The sequence below is a fragment of the Oncorhynchus keta genome, chromosome 29 (genome assembly GCF_023373465.1).
Source record: "Oncorhynchus keta strain PuntledgeMale-10-30-2019 chromosome 29, Oket_V2, whole genome shotgun sequence".
In the NCBI taxonomy this organism is placed as follows: domain Eukaryota; kingdom Metazoa; phylum Chordata; class Actinopteri; order Salmoniformes; family Salmonidae; genus Oncorhynchus; species Oncorhynchus keta.
In genome coordinates, this window is record NC_068449.1 from 18,283,964 (window position 1) to 18,308,014 (window position 24,051).

The following is a 24,051-nucleotide window of genomic DNA, read 5'->3' on the forward strand; positions in this document are numbered from 1 at the left end:
GTTTGTGCGTTAAAGACGGTGCATTTGTGCGTTAGAGACGGTGCGTTTGTGCGTTAGAGACGGTGCGTTTGTGCGTTAGAGACGGTGCGTTCCAGCTTTAGAGACGGTGCGTTTCAGCGTTAATGACGGTGCGTTTCAGCGTTAATGACGGTGCGTTTGAGCGTTAGAGACGGTGCGTTTGAGCATTAGAGACGGTGCGTTTGTGCGTTAGAGACGGTGCGTTTGTGCGTTAGAGACGGTGCGTTTGAGCGTTAGAGACGGTGCGTTTGAGCGTTAGAGACGGTGCGTTTGAGCGTTAGAGACGGTGCGTTTGAGCGTTAGAGACGGTGCGTTTGAGCGTTAGAGACGGTGCGTTTGTGAGACGGTGCGTTTGTGCGTTAGAGACGGTGCGTTTGTGCTTTAGAGACGGTGCGTTTGCGTTAGAGACGGTGCGTTTGTACGTTAGAGACGGGGCGTTTCAGCGTTAGAGACGGTGCGTTTGTGCGTTAGAGACGGTGCGTTTGTGCGTTAGAGACGGTGCGTTTGTGCTTTAGAGGCGGTGCGTTAGAGACGGTACGTTTGCGCTTTAGAGACGGTGCGTTTGCGTTAGAGATGGTGCGTTAGAGACGGTGCGTTTGAGCGTTAGAGACGGTGCGTTTGAGCGTTAGAGACGGTGCGTTTGAGCGTTAGAGACGGTGCGTTTGAGCGTTAGAGACGGTGCGTTTGAGCGTTAGAGACGGTGCGTTTGCGTTAGAGATGGTGCGTTAGAGACGGTGCGTTAGAGACGGTGCGTTTGTGCGTTAGAGACGGTGCGTTTGTGCGTTAGAGACGGTGCGTTTGTGCTTTAGAGACGGTGCGTTTGCGTTAGAGATGGTGCGTTTGTACGTTAGAGACGGGGCGTTTCAGCGTTAGAGACGGTGCGTTTGTGCTTTAGAGACGGTGCGTTTGAGCGTTAGAGACGGTGCGTTTGAGCGTTAGAGACGGTGCGTTTGAGCGTTAGAGACGGTGCGTTTGAGCGTTAGAGACGGTGCGTTTGAGCGTTAGAGACGGTGCGTTTGCGTTAGAGATGGTGCGTTAGAGACGGTGCGTTTGTGCGTTAGAGACGGTGCGTTTGTGCTTTAGAGACGGTGCGTTTGCGTTAGAGATGGTGCGTTTGAGCGTTAGAGACGGGGCGTTTCAGCGTTAGAGACGGTGCGTTTGTGCGTTAGAGACGGTGCGTTTGTGCTTTAGAGGCGGTGCGTTAGAGACGGTACGTTTGCGCTTTAGAGACGGTGCGTTTGCTTTAGAGATGGTGCGTTAGAGACGGTGCGTTTGAGCGTTAGAGACGCTGCGTTTGAGCGTTAGAGACGGTGCGTTTGAGCGTTCGAGACGGTGCGTTTGCGTTAGAGATGGTGCGTTAGAGATGGTGCGTTTGTGCGTTAGAGACGGTGCGTTTGTGCTTTAGAGATGGTGCGTTTGAGCGTTAGAGACGGGGCGTTTCAGCGTTAGAGACGGTGCGTTTGTGCGTTAGAGACGGTGCGTTTGAGCGTTAGAGACGGTGCGTTTGAGCGTTAGAGACGGTGCGTTTGAGCGTTAGAGACGGTGCGTTTGAGCGTTAGAGACGGTGCGTTTGTGCGTTAGAGACGGTGCGTTTGAGCGTTAGAGACGGGGCGTTTCAGCGTTAGAGACGGTGCGTTTGTGCGTTAGAGACGATGCGTTTGAGCGTTAGAGACGGTGCGTTTGAGCGTTAGAGACGGTGCGTTTGAGCGTTAGAGACGGTGCGTTTGAGCGTTAGAGACGGTGCGTTTGCGTTAGAGACGGTGCGTTTGCGTTAGAGACGGTGCGTTTGCGCGTTAGAGACGGTGCGTTTGAGCGTTAGAGACGGTGCGTTTGAGCGTTAGAGACGATGCGTTTGAGCTTTAGAGACGGTGCGTTTGAGCGTTAGAGACGGTGCGTTTGCGCTTTAGAGACGGTGCGTTTGCACTTTAGAGACGGTGCGTTTGCGCTTTAGAGACGGTGCGTTTGCGCGTGAGAAACGGTGCATTTGAGCGTTAGAGAGCGTTGGAATGCTTTCGAGTACCCTGTCATCCAAGTAATGTGTGCCTAGCTGCCCCTGCTTGTTTTACATATTACTCTTCCTCATCCAGACCACACTCTTCCTCTCCCAAACCACCTGGGAAATGGGCAGTAAGGGGATTTACAGGGAGATGTAAGTTTTTAATAGGTAGCCTTCCATTTGGAGGTAGCTACTCTATTAAATGTTAATGTTTTGACCTAATATTGACTAGACTACCACATGGAATGGAATGTTTAAAGAGGTAGCCATTAGTGCTCTGCCCCAGGGAGAGGACCCATTATCCAAGAGACATCTAAAAATGATATTTATTAGTGACCTTGTGGTGCCATTAGGTTATGTATTAGAGTATTTCTTTACAACGGCTGTTTCCTCCACTAATGTTTCAGAAGTCATTTTCTCTTTCAACCAAAAGAACGTACCCATTGGCGCAATGTTGGCTAAGCCCAGCTGAAATATCTAGCTTATGTCATTACTTTTCATACAGCGCTACAAAGTCTAGATAGAAACTACAGAAGAGCAGCCAAAGAGCACTATGCATTCCCCTCGAGATCATATTGATTAAGTCTCATCAAAGGGCTTGTGTATCTCTAATGCAGCCTCTCTAAAGAGCTTTCTCCACTTTGATGAGGGATGATGGTATTGATAGCACTGTCACAATGCGGAGCGCATCTTCTTGTTTTTTCCCCCCATCGTAACTCTTTCATTTTGGAATAGTTCTGAGCATTTAAATCAATCTGATTCAGGGAGCAGCACTCTATTCACCGTGCTGTAAAGACCTGCTTCTCATTAGCACTTTGCCAGTCTTTTCTCTCCGCCCATTGCAGCAGACTCAATGGCCTTTTCAAAGTTGTCTCCCATGATTAGATGCTACCTACTTATTTATGGCAGAGGTGTGTTGGCCATAACCGTTGTGAGAAATGAAAAACAACGCTATTAGTTATTATGAAGGAAAAGCTAACTTTGTGTGAAAAAGGCCAGAGAATTGAAAACTGCTTCATGAATTTACTATAGTTTATATAAGGATCCCCTTTAGCTGTTGCACATTAGCTGTTGCACATTAGCTGTTGCGCAGTACGAAAAAAAGTATGAAAATATACATGTAAAATGCACATGCAGCAGCTACTCTTCCTGGGGTCCACACAAAACATCAAAAACATGAGTGCATACGATACATGACAAAGTACATGTGCTGGGTCTTGACTTCCCTGTATAAAATACATGTAAACAGGGGGGTTATTTACAGGGTTAACGAAATTATTTGTCTCTCAGGATGTCTTTAGACCATCTTATTCCTGTTCTCCTCTTGCTTCCAGAGAAGAAAAGACGGAATATGGAGCTCATCCCTCTGACGGCACGGATGATCATGACACACCTTGTGAACCACCTGGGCCACCATCCCCTCAGTGGTGGCCCCGCCCTCCTGCACAGCCTGGTCAGTGAGAACCATGACAACCCCTTTGTGGAGTCATCAGAACTCTCCTCTGAGGTGTTCAAGAGCCCCAACCTGCAGCTGTTTGTGTTCAACGACAGCACCCTGGTGTCCTACCTCCAGGTACCCTCGGAGCCCTCTGATCCAGGGGAACCCCACGACAACTCCTCCCAGGTACGGGTCATCGTCAGGGACATCTCTGGAAAGTACTCCTGGGACGGAGGGGTCCTCTACCGGACCCAGGAGGGAGTCAACGGCATGCATCAGAGGACCTCAGACCCCTCCAACCACTCCACCACCAAGCCTACCTCATCAGGCACCTCAGACCCTTCCAACCACTTCACCACCAAGCCCACCTCACCAGGCACCTCAGACCCCTACAACCACTCCACCACCAAGCCCACCTCACCAGGCACCTCAGACCCCTACAACCACTCCACCTCCAAGCCCACCTCACCAGGCACCTCCGAGCGCTCCAACCCCCCTGGCTGGGACTCCCAGTCAGGCTGTGATGAGGAGGAGGTAGATGGCCTGGACCAGCTCCTAGAAGACCTGGGATACAGCAGCCCTGAGTGCCTGCCCCAGCCCCGGCTGAGGCTCAACCAGCCAGCCCCCTCTCCCTGTGGGATGAACCTGGAGCAGGAGGGGGCCATCGTGGAGGCCATCCTCAGGCAGATGCAGCAGGAGGAGGAGCAGGTGAAGAGGTGGAACGCAGACGTGAGCGTCAAGGTCACCAGCCAGAGAGAACCCGCTCACCAGGAGCCCAAAGCTCTCTTCTACTTCTGCAGACTGCTACTCAACGACCTGGGCATGAACTCATGGGACCACAGGTACAGAGCAAAGCACAACACCACCACATCCACAGCTATAGACTAGTTAGAAGAATACCTCACAGAGAGAGAGAAAGTGGGAGAGAAAAAGTACAAGGAAAGGCCTGGCAGGGTGTGTTGTGTTAATCTGCTCTCCACAGGGAAACTGTGCCCAATTGTAGATTAGTAATGGTCTCGGAGCTCAATTTAAACCTGTTTGCACCTGTTACTCGTCAGACCAAAAGTTAAACATGAAGCTTTCTTATCCTAATTTCAATCTGCTTTTTACCATTCAAAAAATAGCATGCACTGGTACACTGGTACACTGGTACACTGGTACACTGGTACACTACACTGGTACACTACACTGGTACACTGGTACACTGGTACACTGGTACATGTCAAGTCCCATCTGGATGCTTTTCAAGTTCAAATTTGTTTATTCCTATTCAGGAAAAGCTTTCATCTCCTGAAGAAGAACTCAAAACTTTTGAGAGAACTGAAGAATTTGGATTCCAGGCAGTGGTATGTTCTTGTACACTGATTATTTAGGACCTCTTCAGCACACACTGTATCCCTAGGTAACATTGGCATGTATGATTTACTTCTTGTTCGGCATAAAAGGAACTTACTGAATCTCTAAGCAAGGCCTTTTGAACAAACCATCCTAGATTTCACCTAGGTATTCTAACTAAGCCTGAAATATCGCAGCGTTCCATGTCCGTCATTACTCTGAACTTAAAAAAAAAAATGTTTAGCTTTATTTAACTAGGCAAGTCAGTTAAGAACAAATTCACATTTTCAATGACGGCCTATGAACAGTGGTTTAACTGCCTGTTCAGGGGCAGAACGACAGATTTGTACCTTGTCAGCTCGGGGGTTTGAACTTGGAACCTTTCGGTTACTAGTCCAACGCTCTAGCCACTAGGCTACCCTGCAACCTACGCCCGCTAATGAAGATTCTCTTCCTCTAAATCAGTAAAGATCACACTCTCAAGGCGACACGTATTAAAACTGCTTCACTCTGCCTTCCTCTCCTCCTAATCTACACCATCTCGGGCTGATCACAGCTAGGCAGTACTCACGCACAGCGATCAATAGGCACTTCACACTGCTAATGACTGGGGCTTATTAAAGAATGCCCCCAGGATTTTGCCAGACAAGGCAACCTGTGTCGAAGCATCCAAAATGCCCCCAATTTAACACAGCACCATGCTCCGCCATGACAACGTTGAAGCGCAGGGGTGGAACTCTGTGTCTGCTCCTGTTTTGTCTGTCACATGACGGGGGGGCAGTAAACACATATACTATTGTACACTAACTCTTAAGAAACTTCATTAGTGGGCTTAGGTTAGCCTAGTGGTTAGAGCGTTGGGCAAAGTAACTGAAAGGTTGTTTGATCGAATCCCTGAGCTGACAAGGTCAAAATCTGTCATTCTGCCCCTGAACAAGGGAGTTAACCCACTGTTCCCTGGTAGGTCGTCATGGTAAATAAGAATTTGTTCTTAACTGACCTGCCTAGTTAAATAAAGGTTACATTTTTGTTAAATGAAGACACATGTTGTTTTCTCTAATATTAACCATATTTTCTACAATTACTTTTTGGAATTTGCACAGTATTGTTTGGAGATGTACATTTGACAGCCTGGTCTCAGAGCAAAGCATATGATATTTTACTAAAATCAGTGGCACTCAGATTTAGTATGATATGTTACGTTCGATAGGACAGTAGGTTACTTGAATGTCTAGCAACCCAAAGGTTGTGTTCGAATCTCATCACAAACAACTTTAGCATTTTAGCTAATTAGCAACTTTGTAACTAGGAAAGGGAAAGGGGGATACCTAGTCAGTTAACTGCTTACTGCTTTTCCCTACTTTGCAATCTCTTAGCATGTTAGCTAACCTTTCCCTTAACTTTAACCTAAATCCTAACCCTATCCTTAACCTTAACCTTGTCATTGTAATATTATGTTACGAATTGTAATTCGTAACATACTATACGTCCTGCAATTCATATTATATTGAATGACTGCTATTACATTTGTAGGCCAATGTAATGTAACCTAACGTAAAGTAATATTTCATACTAAATTAAGTGCCACAGATTCTAGCCAAATATAATTAGTTTTGCTTTTGAGACCAGGTTTGGTGGTTTGTAGTTCACATTTCAGAGCATGCCCATCTTAACTGGGAGTGTGGAGGTAGGTGCTAAGAGCATTGTAGCTTCGCTAGGTCCATTGTTCTAATGACAGGTCTGTGTGTTGGTCTTAACAGCAGGGAGACACACAAGATCGCTGTGTTCTACATCGGGGAGGGTCAGGAGGACAAATGCTCCATCCTGTCCAACAGCGCAGGCAGTCAGACCTACGAGGATTTTGTGTCTGGCCTGGGATGGGAGGTACACACACACACACACCCCTGCAGCAGGGTTTCCATTAGGAAATTGTGGCGCTGGACATTTGACTGGCAGCATTTTAATTTACCGGACATTTGAGAAATTTACCGGACCCATGTGCATTGGGTTCATAACTCTGATTAGTGCGTCCACCCATGGTGCTCATGATGACATAAATCATATTTAGATTATGGTAATTCATATTAACAGAACATGCAAGTTGAGGATGCAACGATGTGCAGTCCTTACTGAGTTATGATGGGCACTTTGAAGTTGTTAGAATAACTGTCCATATTTACTTTTCCTCAGCCAATAAGATGAGTAACAAACAGCAAAATCACTACCTATGTCAATCTACTATCACCCATAGTAGAAAAGTGTACCTATTCTATTGGTCAGCTTGTCGAGAAAGAAATAGCCTCATCCAAACAGACTCTGGGACAGTTTTGAGACGATAGATTCCAGATTCATACAACCAGTATGCCTAGGCTACATTTGATGCAACAGATCAGAAAATTTAGCTTAAAATGTTGATAAACTTTTATTTCTTCAGATTATAAAAGGACAGGAATAATGCAATTAGTGGGAAAATACCATTGTCAAAAGCACACTGCACATGCGAGTGGTTTCATGTAACAGATGAAAATATCCATTATAAATGTAGAAAGAGGGGAGATGTAATATGCAACAACTAGCATGGGTTGCTAATATGACTACGATTGTGCCTTTGGCTCCTGGACAATGAAAGTTGATTAGAAAATAATTGCCTCCACGGATGTGGTCTGATTTTGGCTTGGCTACTTTGATGCAAGGTAAGACGTGCCTCATAATATGTAGTAAAATGTATATGTTTTCAGAAAGCGTACTGCCTCCAGCTCATTGTAAAGGGGTGTGCCACGAGCTGATTTTTTCACCTTTATTTAACCAGATAGGCAAGTTGAGAACAAGTTCTCATTTACAATTGCTACCTGCTCAAGATAAAGCAAAGCAGATTCGACACATAACAACACAGAGTTACACATGGAGTAAATCAAACATACAGTCAATAATACAGTAGAAAAACAAGTCTATATACAATGTGAGCAAGTGAGGTGAGACAAGGGAGGTAAAGGCAAAAAAAGGCCATGGTGGCGAAGTAAATACAATATAGCAACTAAAACACTGGAATGGTTGATTTGCAGTGGAAGTATGTGCAAAGTAGAGATAGAAATAATGTGGTGCAAAGGAGCAAAATAAATAAAGTAGGGAAAGAGTTAGTTGTTTGGGCTAAATTATAGATGGGCTATGCACAGGTGCAGTAATCTGTGAGCTGCTCTGACAGCTGGTGCTTAAAGCTAGTGAGGGAGATAAGTGTTTCCAGTTTCAGAGATTTTTGTAGTTCGTTCCAGTCATTGGCAGCAGAGAACTGGAAGGACAGGCAGCCAAAGGAAGAATTGATTTTGGGGGTGACCAGAGAGAAATACCTGCTGGAGCACGTGTTACAGGTGGGTGCTGCTATGGTGACGAGCGAGCTGAGATAAGGAGGGACTTTACCTAGCAGGGTCTTGTAGATGACCTGGAGCCAGTGGGTTTGGCGACGAGTATGAAGCGGGGGCCAGCCAACGAGAGCGTACAGGTCGCAGTGGTGGGTAGTATATGGGGCTGTGGTGACAAAACGGATGGCACTGTGATAGACTGCATCCAATTTTTTGAGTAGGGTATTGGAGACTATTTTGTAAATGACATCGCCGAAGTCGAGGATTGGTAGGATGGTCAGTTTTACAAGGGTATGTTTGGCAGCATGAGTGAAGGATGCTTTGTGGCGAAATAGGAAGCCAATTGTATATTTAACTTTGGATTGGAGATGTTTGATGTGAGTCTGGAAGAAGAGTTTACAGTCTAACCAGACACCTAGGTATTTGTAGTTGTCCACATATTCGAAGTCAGAGCCATCCAGAGTAGTGATGTTGGACAGGCGGGCAGGTGCATGCAGCGATCGGTTGAAGAGCATTTATTTAGTTTTACTTGTATTTAAGAGCAATTGGAGGCCATGGAAGGAGAGTTGTATGGCATTGAAGTCGCCTGGAGGGTTGTTAACACAGTGTCCAAATAAGGGCAAGAAGTATACAGAATGGTGTTGTCTGCGTAGAGGTGGATCAGAGACTCATCAGCAGCAAGAGCGACATCATTGATGTATACAAAGAAGAGAGTCAGTCGAAGAATTGGACCATGTGGCACCCCATAGAGACTGCCAGAGGTCCGGACAACAGAACCTCCGATTTGACACACTGAACTCTATCAGAGAAGTAGTTGGTGAACCAGGCAAGGCAATCATTTGAGAAACCAATGCTGTCGAGTCTGCCGATGAGGATGTGGTGATTGACAGAGTCGAAAGCCTTGGCCAGATCAGTGAATACGGCTGCACAGTGTTGTTTCTTATCGATGGCAGTTATGATATCGTTTAGGACCTTGAGCATGGCTGAGGTGCACCCATGACCAGCTCTGAAACCCGATTGCATACCAGAGAAGGTATTGTGGGATTCGAAATGGTCAGTAATCTGTTTGTTGACTTGGCTTTCGAAGACCTTAGAAAGGCAGGGTATGATAGATTTAGGTCTGTAGCAGTTTGGGTCAAGAGTGTCCCCCCCTTTGAAGAGGGTGATGGCCGCAGCTGCTTTCCAATCTTTAGGAATCTCAGATAACACTAGAGGTTGAACAGGCTAGTAATAGGGGTGGCAACAATTTCGGCAGATAATTTTTAGAAAGAAAGGGTCCAGATTGTCTAGCCCAGCTGATTTGTAGGGGTCCAGATTTTGCCGCACTTTCAGAACATCAGCTGACTGGATTTGGGAGAAGGAGAAATGGGGAAGGCTTGGGCGAGTTGCTTTGGGGGGTGCCGTGCTGTTGACCGGGGTAGGGGTAGCCAGGTGGAAAGCATGGCCAGCCGTAGAAAAATGCTTGTTGAAATTCTTCAAAAGTTGATTTGTCGGTGGTGACAGTGTTTCCTATCTTCAGTGCAGTGGGCAGCTGGGAGGAGGTGTTCTTATTCTCCATGGACTTTACAGTGTCCCAGAACTTTTTTGAGTTAGTGTTGCAGGAAGCAAATTTCTGCTTGAAAAAGCTAGCCTTGGCTTTTCTAACTGCCTGTGTATATTGGTTTCTAGCTTCCCTGAAAAGTTGCATATCACGGGGGCTGTTCGATGCAAATGCCAAACGCCATAGGATGTTTTTGTGTTGGTTAAGGGCAGTCAGGTCTGGAGAGAACCAAGGGTGATTTCTGTTCCTGGTTCTACATTTCTTGAATGGGGCATGCTTATTTAAGATGGCGAGGAAGGCATTTTGTTTTTAAATAACAAGGCGTCCTCTACTGACGGGACGAGATCAATATCCTTCCAGGATACCCCGGCCAGGTCGATTAGAAAGGCCTGCTCGCTGAAGTGTTTCAGGGAGCGTTTGACAGTGATGAGTGGAGGTCGTTTGACTGCTGACCCATTACGGATGCACGCAATGAGGCAGTGATTGCTGAGATCTTGGTTGAAAACAGCAGAGGTGTATTTAGAGGGCAAGTTGGTTAGGATCATATTTATGAGGGTGCCCGTGTTTACGGCTTTGGGGTACCCTGGTAGGTTCATTGATCATTTGTGTGAGATTGAGGGTGGCTGGGTTGTTAAGCATGTTCCCGTTTAGGTCGCCTCGCAGCACGAGCTCTGAAGATAGATGGGGGCAATCAATTCACATATGGTGTCCAGAGCACAGCTGGGGGCAGAGGGTGGTCTATAGCAGGCTGCAACGGTAAGAGACTTGTTTTTAGAGAGGTGGATTTTTAAAGTAGAAGATCAAATTGTTTGAGTACAGACCTGGATAGTAGGACAGAACTCTGCAGGCTATCTTTGCAGTAGATTGCAACACCGCCCCCTTTGGTCGTTCTATCTTGTCTGAAAATGTTGTAGTTAGGGATGAAAATTTAAGAATTTTTGGTGGTTTTCCTAAGCCAGGATTCAGACACGGCTAGAACCTCCGGGTTGGCAGAGTGTGCTATAGCAGTGAATAAAACAAACTTCGGGAGGAGGCTTCTAATGTTAACATGTATGAAAACAAGGCTATTACTGTTACAGAAGTCATCAAAAGAGAGCGCCTGGGGAATAGGAGTGGGGCTAGTGGCATATATCGCTAAATGGCATATATTGCTAGGCACTGCAGGGCCTGGATTCACCTCTACTTCACCAGAGGAGGAGTAGGATAAGGGTACGGCTAAAAGCTATGAGAATTGGTCATCTAGAACGTCTGGAACAGAGAGTAAAAGGCGATAAAATAGCTTCAAGGTATAATGTACAGACAAAGGTATGGTAGGATATGAATACAGTGGAGGTAAACCTAGGCATTGAGTGATGATGAGAGAGATATTGTCCCTAGAAACATCATTGAAACCAGGTGATGTCATCGCATGTGTGGGTTGTGGAACTGAAAGGTTGGTTAAGGTATAAATAGCAGGGCTAGAGTGAAATAAGTGAAATAAGCCAATAAACACTAACCAGAATAGCAATGGACCAGGCATATTGACATTAAGGAGAGGCATGCTTAGTCGAGTGATCATAAGGGTCCAGGGAGTAGTGGGGTTGGTTGGGGTCACGGCGATTCAGACAGCTAGTCGAGCCATGGGAAGCAAGCTAGCATAGGAAGGAGGTCTGTTTTTAGCCACCTCGTGCATTTCCGTCGGTAGATTAGTGGGGTTCCGTGTGGTAGAGGGGATCAATCCAATTGGCAAAATAGATATAGTTATAGTGACCCAAGAAAAATTGATGATGAAACTGATGAAGCCTGCCTTTCATTGCCTATGCATTTGCTATTTGAGATGCTGAAGCAGCAGCTCTTGCGCTGTCTGACATATTTTCTGCTGAAAGGCTCTGTATCTGTATGCTGTACACGTGCGATAAATAAGATACATAACGAATGTACTGTACACACGGCAGTTTAGTTTCACCATATTATGCAAATTAACCTGTAGATCTCTCAAACCAAACCACTGCATTTTTTAAATTGTTCCCCTGTAATCAGGGACTGATTTAGACATGGGGCACAAGTGTCTGCAATTAATTATCAGGTAGAACAGAAAACCAGCAGGCTCTAGACTTCGTAGGGTCAGAGTTGAGTACCCCTGCTATAGAGCTATAAGTATGACTATTCAAATGCATTTACATGGACTAATATTTCCATCAATGAATAGGCTAAAAAGCATTATTATGCAATGGGATTCTTTTCTTTTTCTCCCGGACCGTTGGCCAGCAGCAATTGTATTTATTGGCTTTTCTATTTATTTTTTGGGCCAAAAGCCGGCTATTACCGGCTAGCGGAAACCCTGCCCCGCATCTCGTTACTCTCTCTGACACACGCACACTGACATCACGCTCTCCTAACCGTGTTGTGTCCCCCTCAGGTGGATCTAGCCACACACTGTGGCTTCATGGGAGGGCTTCAGAGGAACGGCAGCACAGGACACACTGCTCCCTACTACGCTACCTCCACGATGGAAGTCATCTTGCATGTGTCCACACGCATGCCGTCCAACTCTGACGACTGCCTCACCAAAAAGGTACTTGTGAATATTACTCCTTCCAGATCAGTGGTTCCCAAACTTTATAGTCCCGTACCCCTTCAAACATTCAACCTCCAGCTGCGTACCCCCTTTAGCACCAGGGTCAGAGCACTCTCAAATGTAGTTTTTTTGCCATCATTGCAAGCCTGCCACACACACTATACGATACATTTATTAAACATAAAAAGTTGTGAGTTTTTGTCACAACCCGGCTCGTGGGAACTTTATTTGTTCATCGAAAATTGTAAATAACTCACCTCAAATTAATGAGAAGGGTGTGCTTGAAAGGATGCACATAACTCTGTTTGGTTGTATTGGAAAGAGTCCCAGTCTTAAAACATTTTCCACATAGTCTCTGCCTTTATTTAGTTTTCATGCGAGTGAGGGCCGAGAACCCATTCTCACATAGGTACGTGGTTGCAAAGGGCATCAGTGTCTTAACAGCGCGATTTGCCAAGGCAGGATACTCTGAGCGCAGCCCAATCCAGAAATCTGGCAGTGGCTTCTGATTAAATTACATTTTCACAGAACCGCTTGTTGCAATTTCGATGAGGCTCTCTTGTTCAGATATCGGTAAGTGGATTGGAGACAGGGCATGAAAGGAATAACGAATCCAGTTGTTGGTGTCATCCATTTTGGGGAAGTACCTGCGTAATTGCGCACCCAACTCACTCCGGTGCTTCGCTACATCACATTTGACATTGTCCGTAAGCTTGAGTTAATTTGCACACAAAAATCATACAATGATGGAAAGACCAGTGTGTTGTCCTTGTTAATGCAGACCGAGAAGAGCTCCGACTTCTTAATCATAGCCTCAATTTTGTCCCACACATTGAATATCGTTGTGGAGAGTCCCTGTAATCCTAGATTCAGATCATTCAGGCAAGAAAAAACATCACCCAGATAGGCCAGTTGTGTAAGAAATGCATCATCATGCAAGCGGTCAGACAAGTGAAAATGGTGGTCAGTAAAGGAAACTTTAAGCTTGTCTCTCAATTTAAAAAAACATGTCAATTCTTTGCCCCTTGATAACCAGCGCACTTCTGTATGTTGTAAAAGCGTTACATGGTCGCTGCCCATATCATTGCATAATGCAGAAAATACACAAGAGTTCAGGGGCCTTGCTTTAAATGAACAAAGGTAACCATTTTCCCTGTAGTGTCCAAAACATCTTTCAAGCTGTCAGTCATTCCCTTGGCGGTAAGAGCCTCTCGTGGATGCTGCAGTGTACCCAAGTGGAGTCGGGAGCAACTGCTTACACGTGTGTTACCACTCCACTATGTCTCCCTGTTATGGCTTTTGCGCCATCAGTACAGATACCAACACATTTTGACCACCAAAGTCCATTTTATATCACAAAGCTGTCCACTACTTTAAAACTATCCTCTCATGTTGTCCTGGTTTCCAGTGGTTTGCAGAAGAGGATGTCTTCCTTAATTGACGCCTCATAAACATAACCGACATGTACCAGGAGCTGTGCCAGGCCCGCCATGTCTGTTGACTCATCCACCTGTAACTCATAGAATTCACTGGCTTGTATGTGAAGCAGTAATTAATGGTATCTGTTGCTTTTATACATGTCTTACTACTCGAAAGTCATCTTAATTCTCACTCCAAAAACTCACGTGGCTTAATTTTCAAATTGGCATGTTTTGTTTCTAAATGTCTGCACAGGAGTGAAGGTGTCATCGAGTTGTGAAATACTTATTTTGCACATATAACACACTGTGGCTGAGGAAAGGCATTACTCTCAATATAAATGAACCCCAACTCAATGTAGTTCTCATCACATATTTGCGCGTCTTTGATGGTGCAACGTCCCTGTCTGTTGTTCGGTGCTTTCCCGGGTAAGGGGGCAGTAGCTCTTTGGTTGCCTCAGATTCACAACTGTCAGTTGTTTTCACCATCTTTGTAAAGCCCTAGTTATTTTGTTGCTTTGATAGTCATTTCTAAAGATTATTATTTTTTAATTTTATTGGTGATTTGTTAAATTTGTAAAGTTTTTACCAAATTATGATTTGGTAAAAAGAAACAACAACAACCTGTCCCTCATTTATGGTCAACACTTATGTGAACTAAACTTTCATTTTAATATGGTGAAACTATTGCTTTTTAAAGGGGCAATCTGCAGATTGCAGTTGATTCATCAGTTTTGGAATTCATTCAATGTACCCATTAATTCTTGAAGAATATAACTTATAAATGCCTCACAAGCTTAGTTCAATAGTCATACGCCATCAGAACCTAAAATATAAGCTTATTTTACAAAAGAAAATGGTAAATGTAAAGAAACACTATATAGCCTCAAAACATGGTTAAAAGTATAATTTTGATATCATGCATGCTCTGTCCTTGCATCCATATCGCTGTCTGTTCATTTGAGTGGTTACATTTGTCCAGCCCTATCACACTGCTTTTTATTACTGAAACGGTTGGGGAGAAAGCTTTTAAATGCTGATTGCTGCTTTAAATTTTTTTTAAATCAGAAAAGACATTGAACATCTCATAGTCAAATCATAGAGTAGAACCAGCTCACATGCCTTTACACTATTTTGCCACTTTCTGGTGCTTTGTGGTGAAAAAGTGAGTTTGTCGAGCATAACACGTCAACCCTGTTACCCATAGAAATGTTTTAAGAATGTTCATTTTTGGTGAATCTTTCATTCAATTGCCCCTCCCTGTTCCACACAACAAGCTTCCATTCCCCCTGTCTCAAGGGGATTTGGCTGATTTAAGATGATGTTGTCAACGCTGTTACGGTCAACTGTTACTTTATTAGGCACAGAACATTTTTTTTAATTGAACGTTTTGAGATGGGAAAAGTTTTTTCCGTTCAGTTGAACATGTGGTCTCTATGTCCGATTTGTAAAAATTAGGTGACATAAGTTTTTTTTCACCAAGTTACACTACTCAAAAGGCACTAATTGGTGGATCGACCCATACAAAAAAAGGCTTCAAACAGTGTACAGAGTGAAATGACCCTGTCTGTCTATATGTGCGCTGTCTTGGCTCTTCACTCTGTGCTAAAGCTGAGATCAGGTGATGTGACTCCTGTGTTCTGGCATTGATTAGTAAACCCTGGGCAGGCCTGAGGAGTAGAGAGAGGAGCAGGCGTGTGAGGAGAGGCATGTGTGGCTACGGTAATGACTGTGATTCCTGGACCTGTTCACCCTTCCTGCCCCCCTCCCTGGGTGCAGTGACTGGGGCCCAAATTCAGCCATTAGCTGACCCTGGCAGGGCAGGGGCCAGGCGGATGCCGGCAGGACCTTTTTATCCCATTCCGGCCGTGACGGCGGGAGCAATCGATGGGCGCTTCAGCTGTTTCCCTGGCTGTAGCACACCAGCAGCAGTTAGCATGGAGAAATGAGCTGCGAAGCCCCTGCCCATGCAGCCTATCTTCTCATGCGGTGTCCCACGAAGATAGGAAATTCATCAGGCCCTCCTCATATACCACCTCCGCACCACCAACAAATCCCTTCCCCCCTCGCCCCAAAAAACAGTCCTGCACCGACCCCATACTGAACCTGTGCTCGGTGGCTGCGGAAATTAGTTAGCATGCGCACAATTCGATTTTGGCTAGCTGGTGTGAGGCACTGGTGTGTGCCGTTGGCCCTCTTCGATTCATTTGACTGGGAGCCCCTGTAATTGCACTCCTCTCCTCCCAGAACCCCGCGCTAGCCACAGGCGATACAGAAATTGGCAGCTCGGCAGCGGGTATGGAGGCTTAAAGGGGGTGGGAGGGAGGGGGGGGGTGAGATTGGGATGAAAAAGAGGCTTTATCGGCATCCAGGCAGGAAGTTTCTCTGTCATTTTACAAATAAAACGTTCAGCCTCGCCCACCCGCCCGCTCTCAAGTGCGTACTGTGTGTAGTGGGGTGGGGGAGGCTTTCGCTGGCCAGATTGTCTGTCTGAGGGAAAGAAAGAAAGGAAAAAAACGGGCCCCATTTAAACCAGAAAGGAAAATGAGGAAAAAGAATGTGAATTCCTCCAATCCAATTGTGGGCTTGAGGGCAGCAGCTGGTTGTGGTAATATGGTTACAGGAGTGACCTGTGAGGTGGGGGTCAGGCCATGTAGGGTCCTAATGTCAGAGCGAGCGGCACCCGGCGGCCTCACGCTCACTACCAGCCTCAGGCACCATGGCTTAACTGGGCTGCTGCTCTGCTGTTTTTATAATGGACTGTACTGCTGAGAGGCCTGCTCTGTTGTTTTTATAATGGACTGTACTGCTGAGAGGCCTGCTCTGTTGTTTTTATAATGGACTGTACTGCTGAGAGGCCTGCTCTGTTGTTTTTATAAGGGACTGTACTGCTGAGAGGCCTGCTCTGTTGTTTTTATAATGGACTGTACTGCTGAGAGGCCTGCTCTGTTGTTTTTATAATGGACTGTACTGCTGTGAGGCCTGCTCTGTTGTTTTTATAAGGGACTGTACTGCTGAGAGGCCTGCTCTGCTGTTTTTATAAGGGACTGTACTGCTGAGAGGCCTGCTCTGTTGTTTTTATAAGGGACTGTACTGCTGAGAGGCCTGCTCTGCTGTTTTTATAATGGACTGTACTGCTGTGAGGCCTGCTCTGTTGATTTTATAAGGGACTGTACTGCTGAGAGGCCTGCTCTGTTGTTTTTATAAGGGACTGTACTGCTGAGAGGCCTGCTCTGTTGTTTTTATAATGGACTGTACTGCTGAGAGGCCTGCTCTGCTGTTTTTATAATGGACTGTACTGCTGAGAGGCCTGCTCTGTTGTTTTTATAATGGACTGTACTGCTGAGAGGCCTGCTCTGTTGTTTTGATAATGGACTGTACTGCTGAGAGGCCTGCTCTGTTGTTTTTATAATGGACTGTACTGCTGAGAGGCCTGCTCTGTTGTTTTTATAATGGACTGTACTGCTGAGAGGCCTGCTCTGTTGTTTTTATAATGGACTGTACTGCTGAGAGGCCTGCTCTGTTGTTTTTATAAGGGACTGTACTGCTGAGAGGCCTGCTCTGTTGTTTTTATAATGGACTGTACTGCTGAGAGGCCTGCTCTGTTGTTTTTATAATGGACTGTACTGCTGTGAGGCCTGCTCTGTTGTTTTTATAAGGGACTGTACTGCTGAGAGGCCTGCTCTGCTGTTTTTATAAGGGACTGTACTGCTGAGAGGCCTGCTCTGTTGTTTTTATAAGGGACTGTACTGCTGAGAGGCCTGCTCTGCTGTTTTTATAATGGACTGTACTGCTGTGAGGCCTGCTCTGTTGATTTTATAAGGGACTGTACTGCTGAGAGGCCTGCTCTGTTGTTTTTATAAGGGACTGTACTGCTGAGAGGCCTGCTCTGTTGTTTTTATAATGGACTGTACTGCTGAGAGGCCTGCTCTGCTGTTTTTATAATGGACTGTACTGCTGAGAGGCCTGCTCTGTTGTTTTTATAATGGACTGTACTGCTGAGAGGCCTGCTCTGTTGTTTTGATAATGGACTGTACTGCTGAGAGGCCTGCTCTGTTGTTTTTATAATGGACTGTACTGCTGAGAGGCCTGCTCTGTTGTTTTTATAATGGACTGTACTGCTGAGAGGCCTGCTCTGCTGTTTTTATAATGGACTGTACTGCTGAGAGGCCTACTCTGCTGTTTTTATAATGGAGTGTACTGTTGAGAGGCCTGCTCTGTTGTTTTTATAAGGGACTGTACTGCTGAGAGGCCTGCTCTGTTGTTTTTATAATGGACTGTACTGCTGAGAGGCCTGCTCTGTTGTTTTTATAAGGGACTGTACTGCTGAGAGGCCTGCTCTGCTGTTTTTATAATGGACTGTACTGCTGAGAGGCCTGTTCTGTTAGTTTTTATAATAGACTGTACTGCTGCGAGGCCTGCTCTTCTGTTTTTATAATGGACTGTACTGCTGAGAGGCCTGCTCTGTTGTTTTTATAAGGGACTGTACTGCTGAGAGGCCTGCTCTGCTGTTTTTATAATTGACTGTACTGCTGAGAGGCCTGTTCTGTTAGTTTTTATAATAGACTGTACTGCTGTGAGGCCTGCTCTGTTGTTTTTATAATGGACTGTACTGCTGCGAGGCCTGCTCTGCTGTTTTTATAATGGACTGTACTGCTGCGAGGCCTGCTCTTCTGTTTTTATAATGGACTGTACTGCTGTGAGGCCTGCTCTGCTGTTTTTATAATGGACTGTACTGCTGTGAGGCCTGCTGCTGCTTTTATAATGGACTGTACTGCTGTGAGGCCTGCTGCTGCTTTTATAATGGACTGTACTGCTGTGAGGCCTGCTGCTGCTTTTATAATGGACTGTACTGCTGTGAGGCCTGCTCTTCTGTTTTTATAATGGACTATACTGCTGCGAGGCCTGCTCTGCTGTTTTTATAATGGACTGTACTGCTGTGAGGCCTGCTGCTGCTTTTATAATGGACTATACTGCTGAGAGGCCTGTTCTGTTGTTTTTATAAGGGACTGTACTGCTGAGAGGCCTGCTCTGTTGTTTTTATAAGGGACTGTACTGCTGAGAGGCCTGCTCTGCTGTTTTTATAATGGACTGTACTGCTGTGAGGCCTGCTCTTCTGTTTTTATAATGGACTGTACTGCTGTGAGGCCTGCTCTGCTGTTTTTATAATGGACTGTACTGCTGCGAGGCCTGCTCTGCTGTTTTTATAATGGACTGTACTGCTGTGAGGCCTGCTCTGCTGTTTTTATAATGGACTGTACTGCTGTGAGGCCTGCTCTGTTGTTTTTATAATGGACTGTACTGCTGTGAGGCCTGCTCTGCTATTTTTATAATGGACTGTACTGCTGTGAGGCCTGCTCTGCTGTTTTTATAATGGACCGTACTGCTGTGAGTCCTGCTCTGTTGTTTTTATAATGGACTGTACTGCTGCGAGGCCTGCTCTGCTGTTTTTATAATGGACTGTACTGCTGTGAGGCCTGCTCTGCTGTTTTTATAATGGACTGTACTGCTGTGAGGCCTGCTCTGTTGTTTTTATAATGGACTGTACTGCTGTGAGGCCTGCTCTGTTGTTTTTATAATGGACTGTACTGCTGTGAGGCCTGCTCTGCTGTTTTTATAATGGACTGTACTGCTGTGAGGCCTGCTGTTGTTTTTATAATGGACTGTACTGCTGTGAGGCCTGCTCTGCTGTTTTTATAATGGACTGTACTGCTGTGAGGCCTGCTCTGTTGTTTTTATAATGGACTGTACTGCTGAGAGGCCTGCTCTGCTGTTTTTATAATGGACTGTACTGCTGTGAGGCCTGCTCTGTTGTTTTTATAATGGACTGTACTGCTGTGAGGCCTGCTCTGTTGTTTTTATAATGGACTGTACTGCTGTGAGGCCTGCTCTGCTGTTTTTATAATGGACTGTACTGCTGTGAGGCCTGCTCTGCTGTTTTTATAATGGACTGTACTGCTGTGAGGCCTGCTCTGTTGTTTTTATAATGGACTGTACTGCTGTGAGGCCTGCTCTGCTGTTTTTATAATGGACTGTACTGCTGTGAGGCCTGCTCTGCTGTTTTTATAATGGACTGTACTGCTGTGAGGCCTGCTCTGCTGTTTTTATAATGGACTGTACTGCTGTGAGGCCTGCTCTGTTGTTTTTATAATGGACTGTACTGCTGTGAGGCCTGCTCTGCTGTTTTTATAATGGACTGTACTGCTGTGAGGCCTGCTCTGTTGTTTTTATAAGGGACTGTACTGCTGCGAGGCCTGCTCTGCTGTTTTTATAATGGACTGTACTGCTGTGAGGCCTGCTGTTGTTTTTATAATGGACTGTACTGCTGTGAGGCCTGCTCTGCTGTTTTTATAATGGACTGTACTGCTGTGAGGCCTGCTGTTGTTTTTATAATGGACTGTACTGCTGTGAGGCATGCTGTGCTGTTTTTATAATGGACTGTACTGCTGTGAGGCATGCTGTGCTGTTTTTATAATGGACTGTACTGCTGTGAGGCCTGCTGTTGTTTTTATAATGGACTGTACTGCTGTGAGGCCTGCTCTGCTGTTTTTATAATGGACTGTACTGCTGTGAGGCATGCTGTGCTGTTTTTATAATGGACTGTACTGCTGTGAGGCCTGCTCTGTTGTTTTTATAATGGACTGTACTGCTGAGAGGCCTGCTCTGTTGTTTTTATAATGGACTGTACTGCTGTGAGGCCTGCTCTGTTGTTTTTATAATGGACTGTACTGCTGTGAGGCCTGCTCTGTTGTTTTTATAATGGACTGTACTGCTGTGAGGCCTGCTCTGTTGTTTTTATAATGGACTGTACTGCTGTGAGGCCTGCTCTGCTGTTTTTATAATGGACTGTACTGCTGTGAGGCCTGCTCTGTTGTTTTTATAATGGACTGTACTGCTGTGAGGCCTGCTCTGTTGTTTTTATAATGGACTGTACTGCTGTGAGGCCTGCTCTGTTGTTTTTATAATGGACTGTACTGCTGAGAGGCCTGCTCTGTTGTTTTTATAAGGGACTGTACTGCTGAGAGGCCTGCTCTGCTGTTTTTATAATTGACTGTACTGCTGAGAGGCCTGTTCTGTTAGTTTTATAATAGACTGTACTGCTGCGAGGCCTGCTCTTCTGTTTTTATAATGGACTGTACTGCTGTGAGGCCTGCTCTGCTGTTTTTATAATGGACTGTACTGCTGTGAGGCCTGCTGCTGCTTTTATAATGGACTGTACTGCTGTGAGGCCTGCTGCTGCTTTTATAATGGACTGTACTGCTGTGAGGCCTGCTGCTGCTTTTATAATGGACTGTACTGCTGTGAGGCCTGCTCTTCTGTTTTTATAATGGACTATACTGCTGCGAGGCCTACTCTGCTGTTTTTATAATGGACTGTACTGCTGTGAGGCCTGCTGCTGCTTTTATAATGGACTATACTGCTGAGAGGCCTGTTCTGTTGTTTTTATAAGGGACTGTACTGCTGAGAGGCCTGCTCTGTTGTTTTTATAAGGGACTGTACTGCTGAGAGGCCTGCTCTGCTGTTTTTATAATGGACTGTACTGCTGTGAGGCCTGCTCTTCTGTTTTTATAATGGACTGTACTGCTGTGAGGCCTGCTCTGCTGTTTTTATAATGGACTGTACTGCTGCGAGGCCTGCTCTGCTGTTTTTATAATGGACTGTACTGCTGTGAGGCCTGCTCTGCTGTTTTTATAATGGACTGTACTGCTGTGAGGCCTGCTCTGTTGTTTTTATAATGGACTGTACTGCTGTGAGGCCTGCTCTGCTGTTTTTATAATGGACTGTACTGCTGTGAGGCCTGCTCTGCTGTTTTTATAATGGACCGTACTGCTGTGAGTCCTGCTCTGTTGTTTTTATAATGGACTGTACTGCTGTGAGGCCTGCTCTGCTGTTTTTATAATGGACTGTACTGCTGCGAGGCCTGCTCTGCTGTTTTTATAATGGACTGTACTGCTGTGAGGCCTGCTCTGCTGTTTTTATAATGGACTGTACTGCTGTGAGGCCTGCTCTGTTGTTTTTATAATGGACTGTACTGCTGTGAGGCCTGCTCTGTTGTTTTTATAATGGACTGTACTGCTGTGAGGCCTGCTCTGCTGTTTTTATAATGGACTGTACTGCTGTGAGGCCTGCTGTTGTTTTTATAATGGACTGTACTGCTGTGAGGCCTGCTCTGCTGTTTTTATAATGGACTGTACTGCTGTGAGGCCTGCTCTGTTGTTTTTATAATGGACTGTACTGCTGAGAGGCCTGCTCTGCTGTTTTTATAATGGACTGTACTGCTGTGAGGCCTGCTCTGTTGTTTTTATAATGGACTGTACTGCTGTGAGGCCTGCTCTGTTGTTTTTATAATGGACTGTACTGCTGTGAGGCCTGCTCTGCTGTTTTTATAATGGACTGTACTGCTGTGAGGCCTGCTCTGCTGTTTTTATAATGGACTGTACTGCTGTGAGGCCTGCTCTGTTGTTTTTATAATGGACTGTACTGCTGTGAGGCCTGCTCTGCTGTTTTTATAATGGACTGTACTGCTGTTTTTATAATGGACTGTACTGCTGTGAGGCCTGCTCTGCTGTTTTTATAATAGACTGTACTGCTGTGAGGCCTGCTCTGTTGTTTTTATAATGGACTGTACTGCTGTGAGGCCTGCTCTGCTGTTTTTATAATGGACTGTACTGCTGTGAGGCCTGCTCTGTTGTTTTTATAAGGGACTGTACTGCTGCGAGGCCTGCTCTGCTGTTTTTATAATGGACTGTACTGCTGTGAGGCCTGCTGTTGTTTTTATAATGGACTGTACTGCTGTGAGGCCTGCTCTGCTGTTTTTATAATGGACTGTACTGCTGTGAGGCCTGCTGTTGTTTTTATAATGGACTGTACTGCTGTGAGGCATGCTGTGCTGTTTTTATAATGGACTGTACTGCTGTGAGGCATGCTGTGCTGTTTTTATAATGGACTGTACTGCTGTGAGGCCTGCTGTTGTTTTTATAATGGACTGTACTGCTGTGAGGCCTGCTCTGCTGTTTTTATAATGGACTGTACTGCTGTGAGGCATGCTGTGCTGTTTTTATAATGGACTGTACTGCTGTGAGGCCTGCTCTGTTGTTTTTATAATGGACTGTACTGCTGAGAGGCCTGCTCTGTTGTTTTTATAATGGACTGTACTGCTGTGAGGCCTGCTCTGTTGTTTTTATAATGGACTGTACTGCTGTGAGGCCTGCTCTGTTGTTTTTATAATGGACTGTACTGCTGTGAGGCCTGCTCTGTTGTTTTTATAATGGACTGTACTGCTGTGAGGCCTGCTCTGCTGTTTTTATAATGGACTGTACTGCTGTGAGGCCTGCTCTGTTGTTTTTATAATGGACTGTACTGCTGTGAGGCCTGCTCTGTTGTTTTTATAATGGACTGTACTGCTGTGAGGCCTGCTCTGTTGTTTTTATAATGGACTGTACTGCTGTGAGGCCTGCTCTGTTGTTTTTATAATGGAATGTACTGCTGTGAGGCCTGCTCTGCTGTTTTTATAATGGACTGTACTGCTGTGAGGCCTGCTCTGCTGTTTTTATAATGGACTGTACTGCTGTGAGGCCTGCTCTGTTGTTTTTATAATGGACTGTACTGCTGTGAGGCCTGCTCTGCTGTTTTTATAATGGACTGTACTGCTGTGAGGCCTGTTCTGTTGTTTTTATAATGGACTGTACTGCTGTGAGGCCTGCTCTGTTGTTTTTATAATGGACTGTACTGCTGTGAGGCCTGCTCTGTTGTTTTTATAATGGACTGTACTGCTGTGAGGCCTGCTCTGTTGTTTTTATAATGGAATGTACTGCTGTGAGGCCTGCTCTGCTTTTTTTATAATGGACTGTACTGCTGTGAGGCCTGCTCTGCTGTTTTTATAATGGACTGTACTGCTGTGAGGCCTGCTCTGCTGTTTTTATAATGGACTGTACTGCTGTGAGGCCTGCTCTGCTGTTTTTATAATTGACTGTACTGCTGAGAGGCCTGCTCTGTTGTTTTTATAATGGACTGTACTGCTGTGAGGCCTGCTCTGTTGTTTTTATAATGGACTGTACTGCTGTGAGGCCTGCTCTGCTGTTTTTATAATGGACTGTACTGCTGTGAGGCCTGCTCTGTTGTTTTTATAATGGACTGTACTGCTGTGAGGCCTGCTCTGTTGTTTTTATAATGGACTGTACTGCTGTGAGGCCTGCTCTGTTGTTTTTATAATGGACTGTACTGCTGTGAGGCCTGCTCTGTTGTTTTTATAATGGACTGTACTGCTGTGAGGCCTGCTCTGTTGTTTTTATAATGGACTGTACTGCTGTGAGGCCTGCTCTGTTGTTTTTATAATGGACTGTACTGCTGTGAGGCCTGCTGTGCTGTGTGTTAGTTGGATGAGACCCATGGG

The 24,051-nt window shown here is 45.5% G+C and overlaps 1 protein-coding gene across 1 annotated transcript in view; it reads left to right on the forward strand.

The window, feature by feature from the left end:
* The window catches only part of LOC118362157 (ral GTPase-activating protein subunit alpha-2-like), a 224,811-nt gene that overhangs the window by 137,838 nt on the left and 62,922 nt on the right, over positions 1-24,051 (forward strand). The window contains exons 33-36 of the mRNA XM_052486145.1: positions 3,349-4,294; positions 4,727-4,798; positions 6,548-6,671; positions 12,082-12,237. Coding sequence (XP_052342105.1) covers positions 3,349-4,294; positions 4,727-4,798; positions 6,548-6,671; positions 12,082-12,237 — 1,298 coding nt within the window. The remainder of the gene's footprint in view (positions 1-3,348; positions 4,295-4,726; positions 4,799-6,547; positions 6,672-12,081; positions 12,238-24,051) is intronic.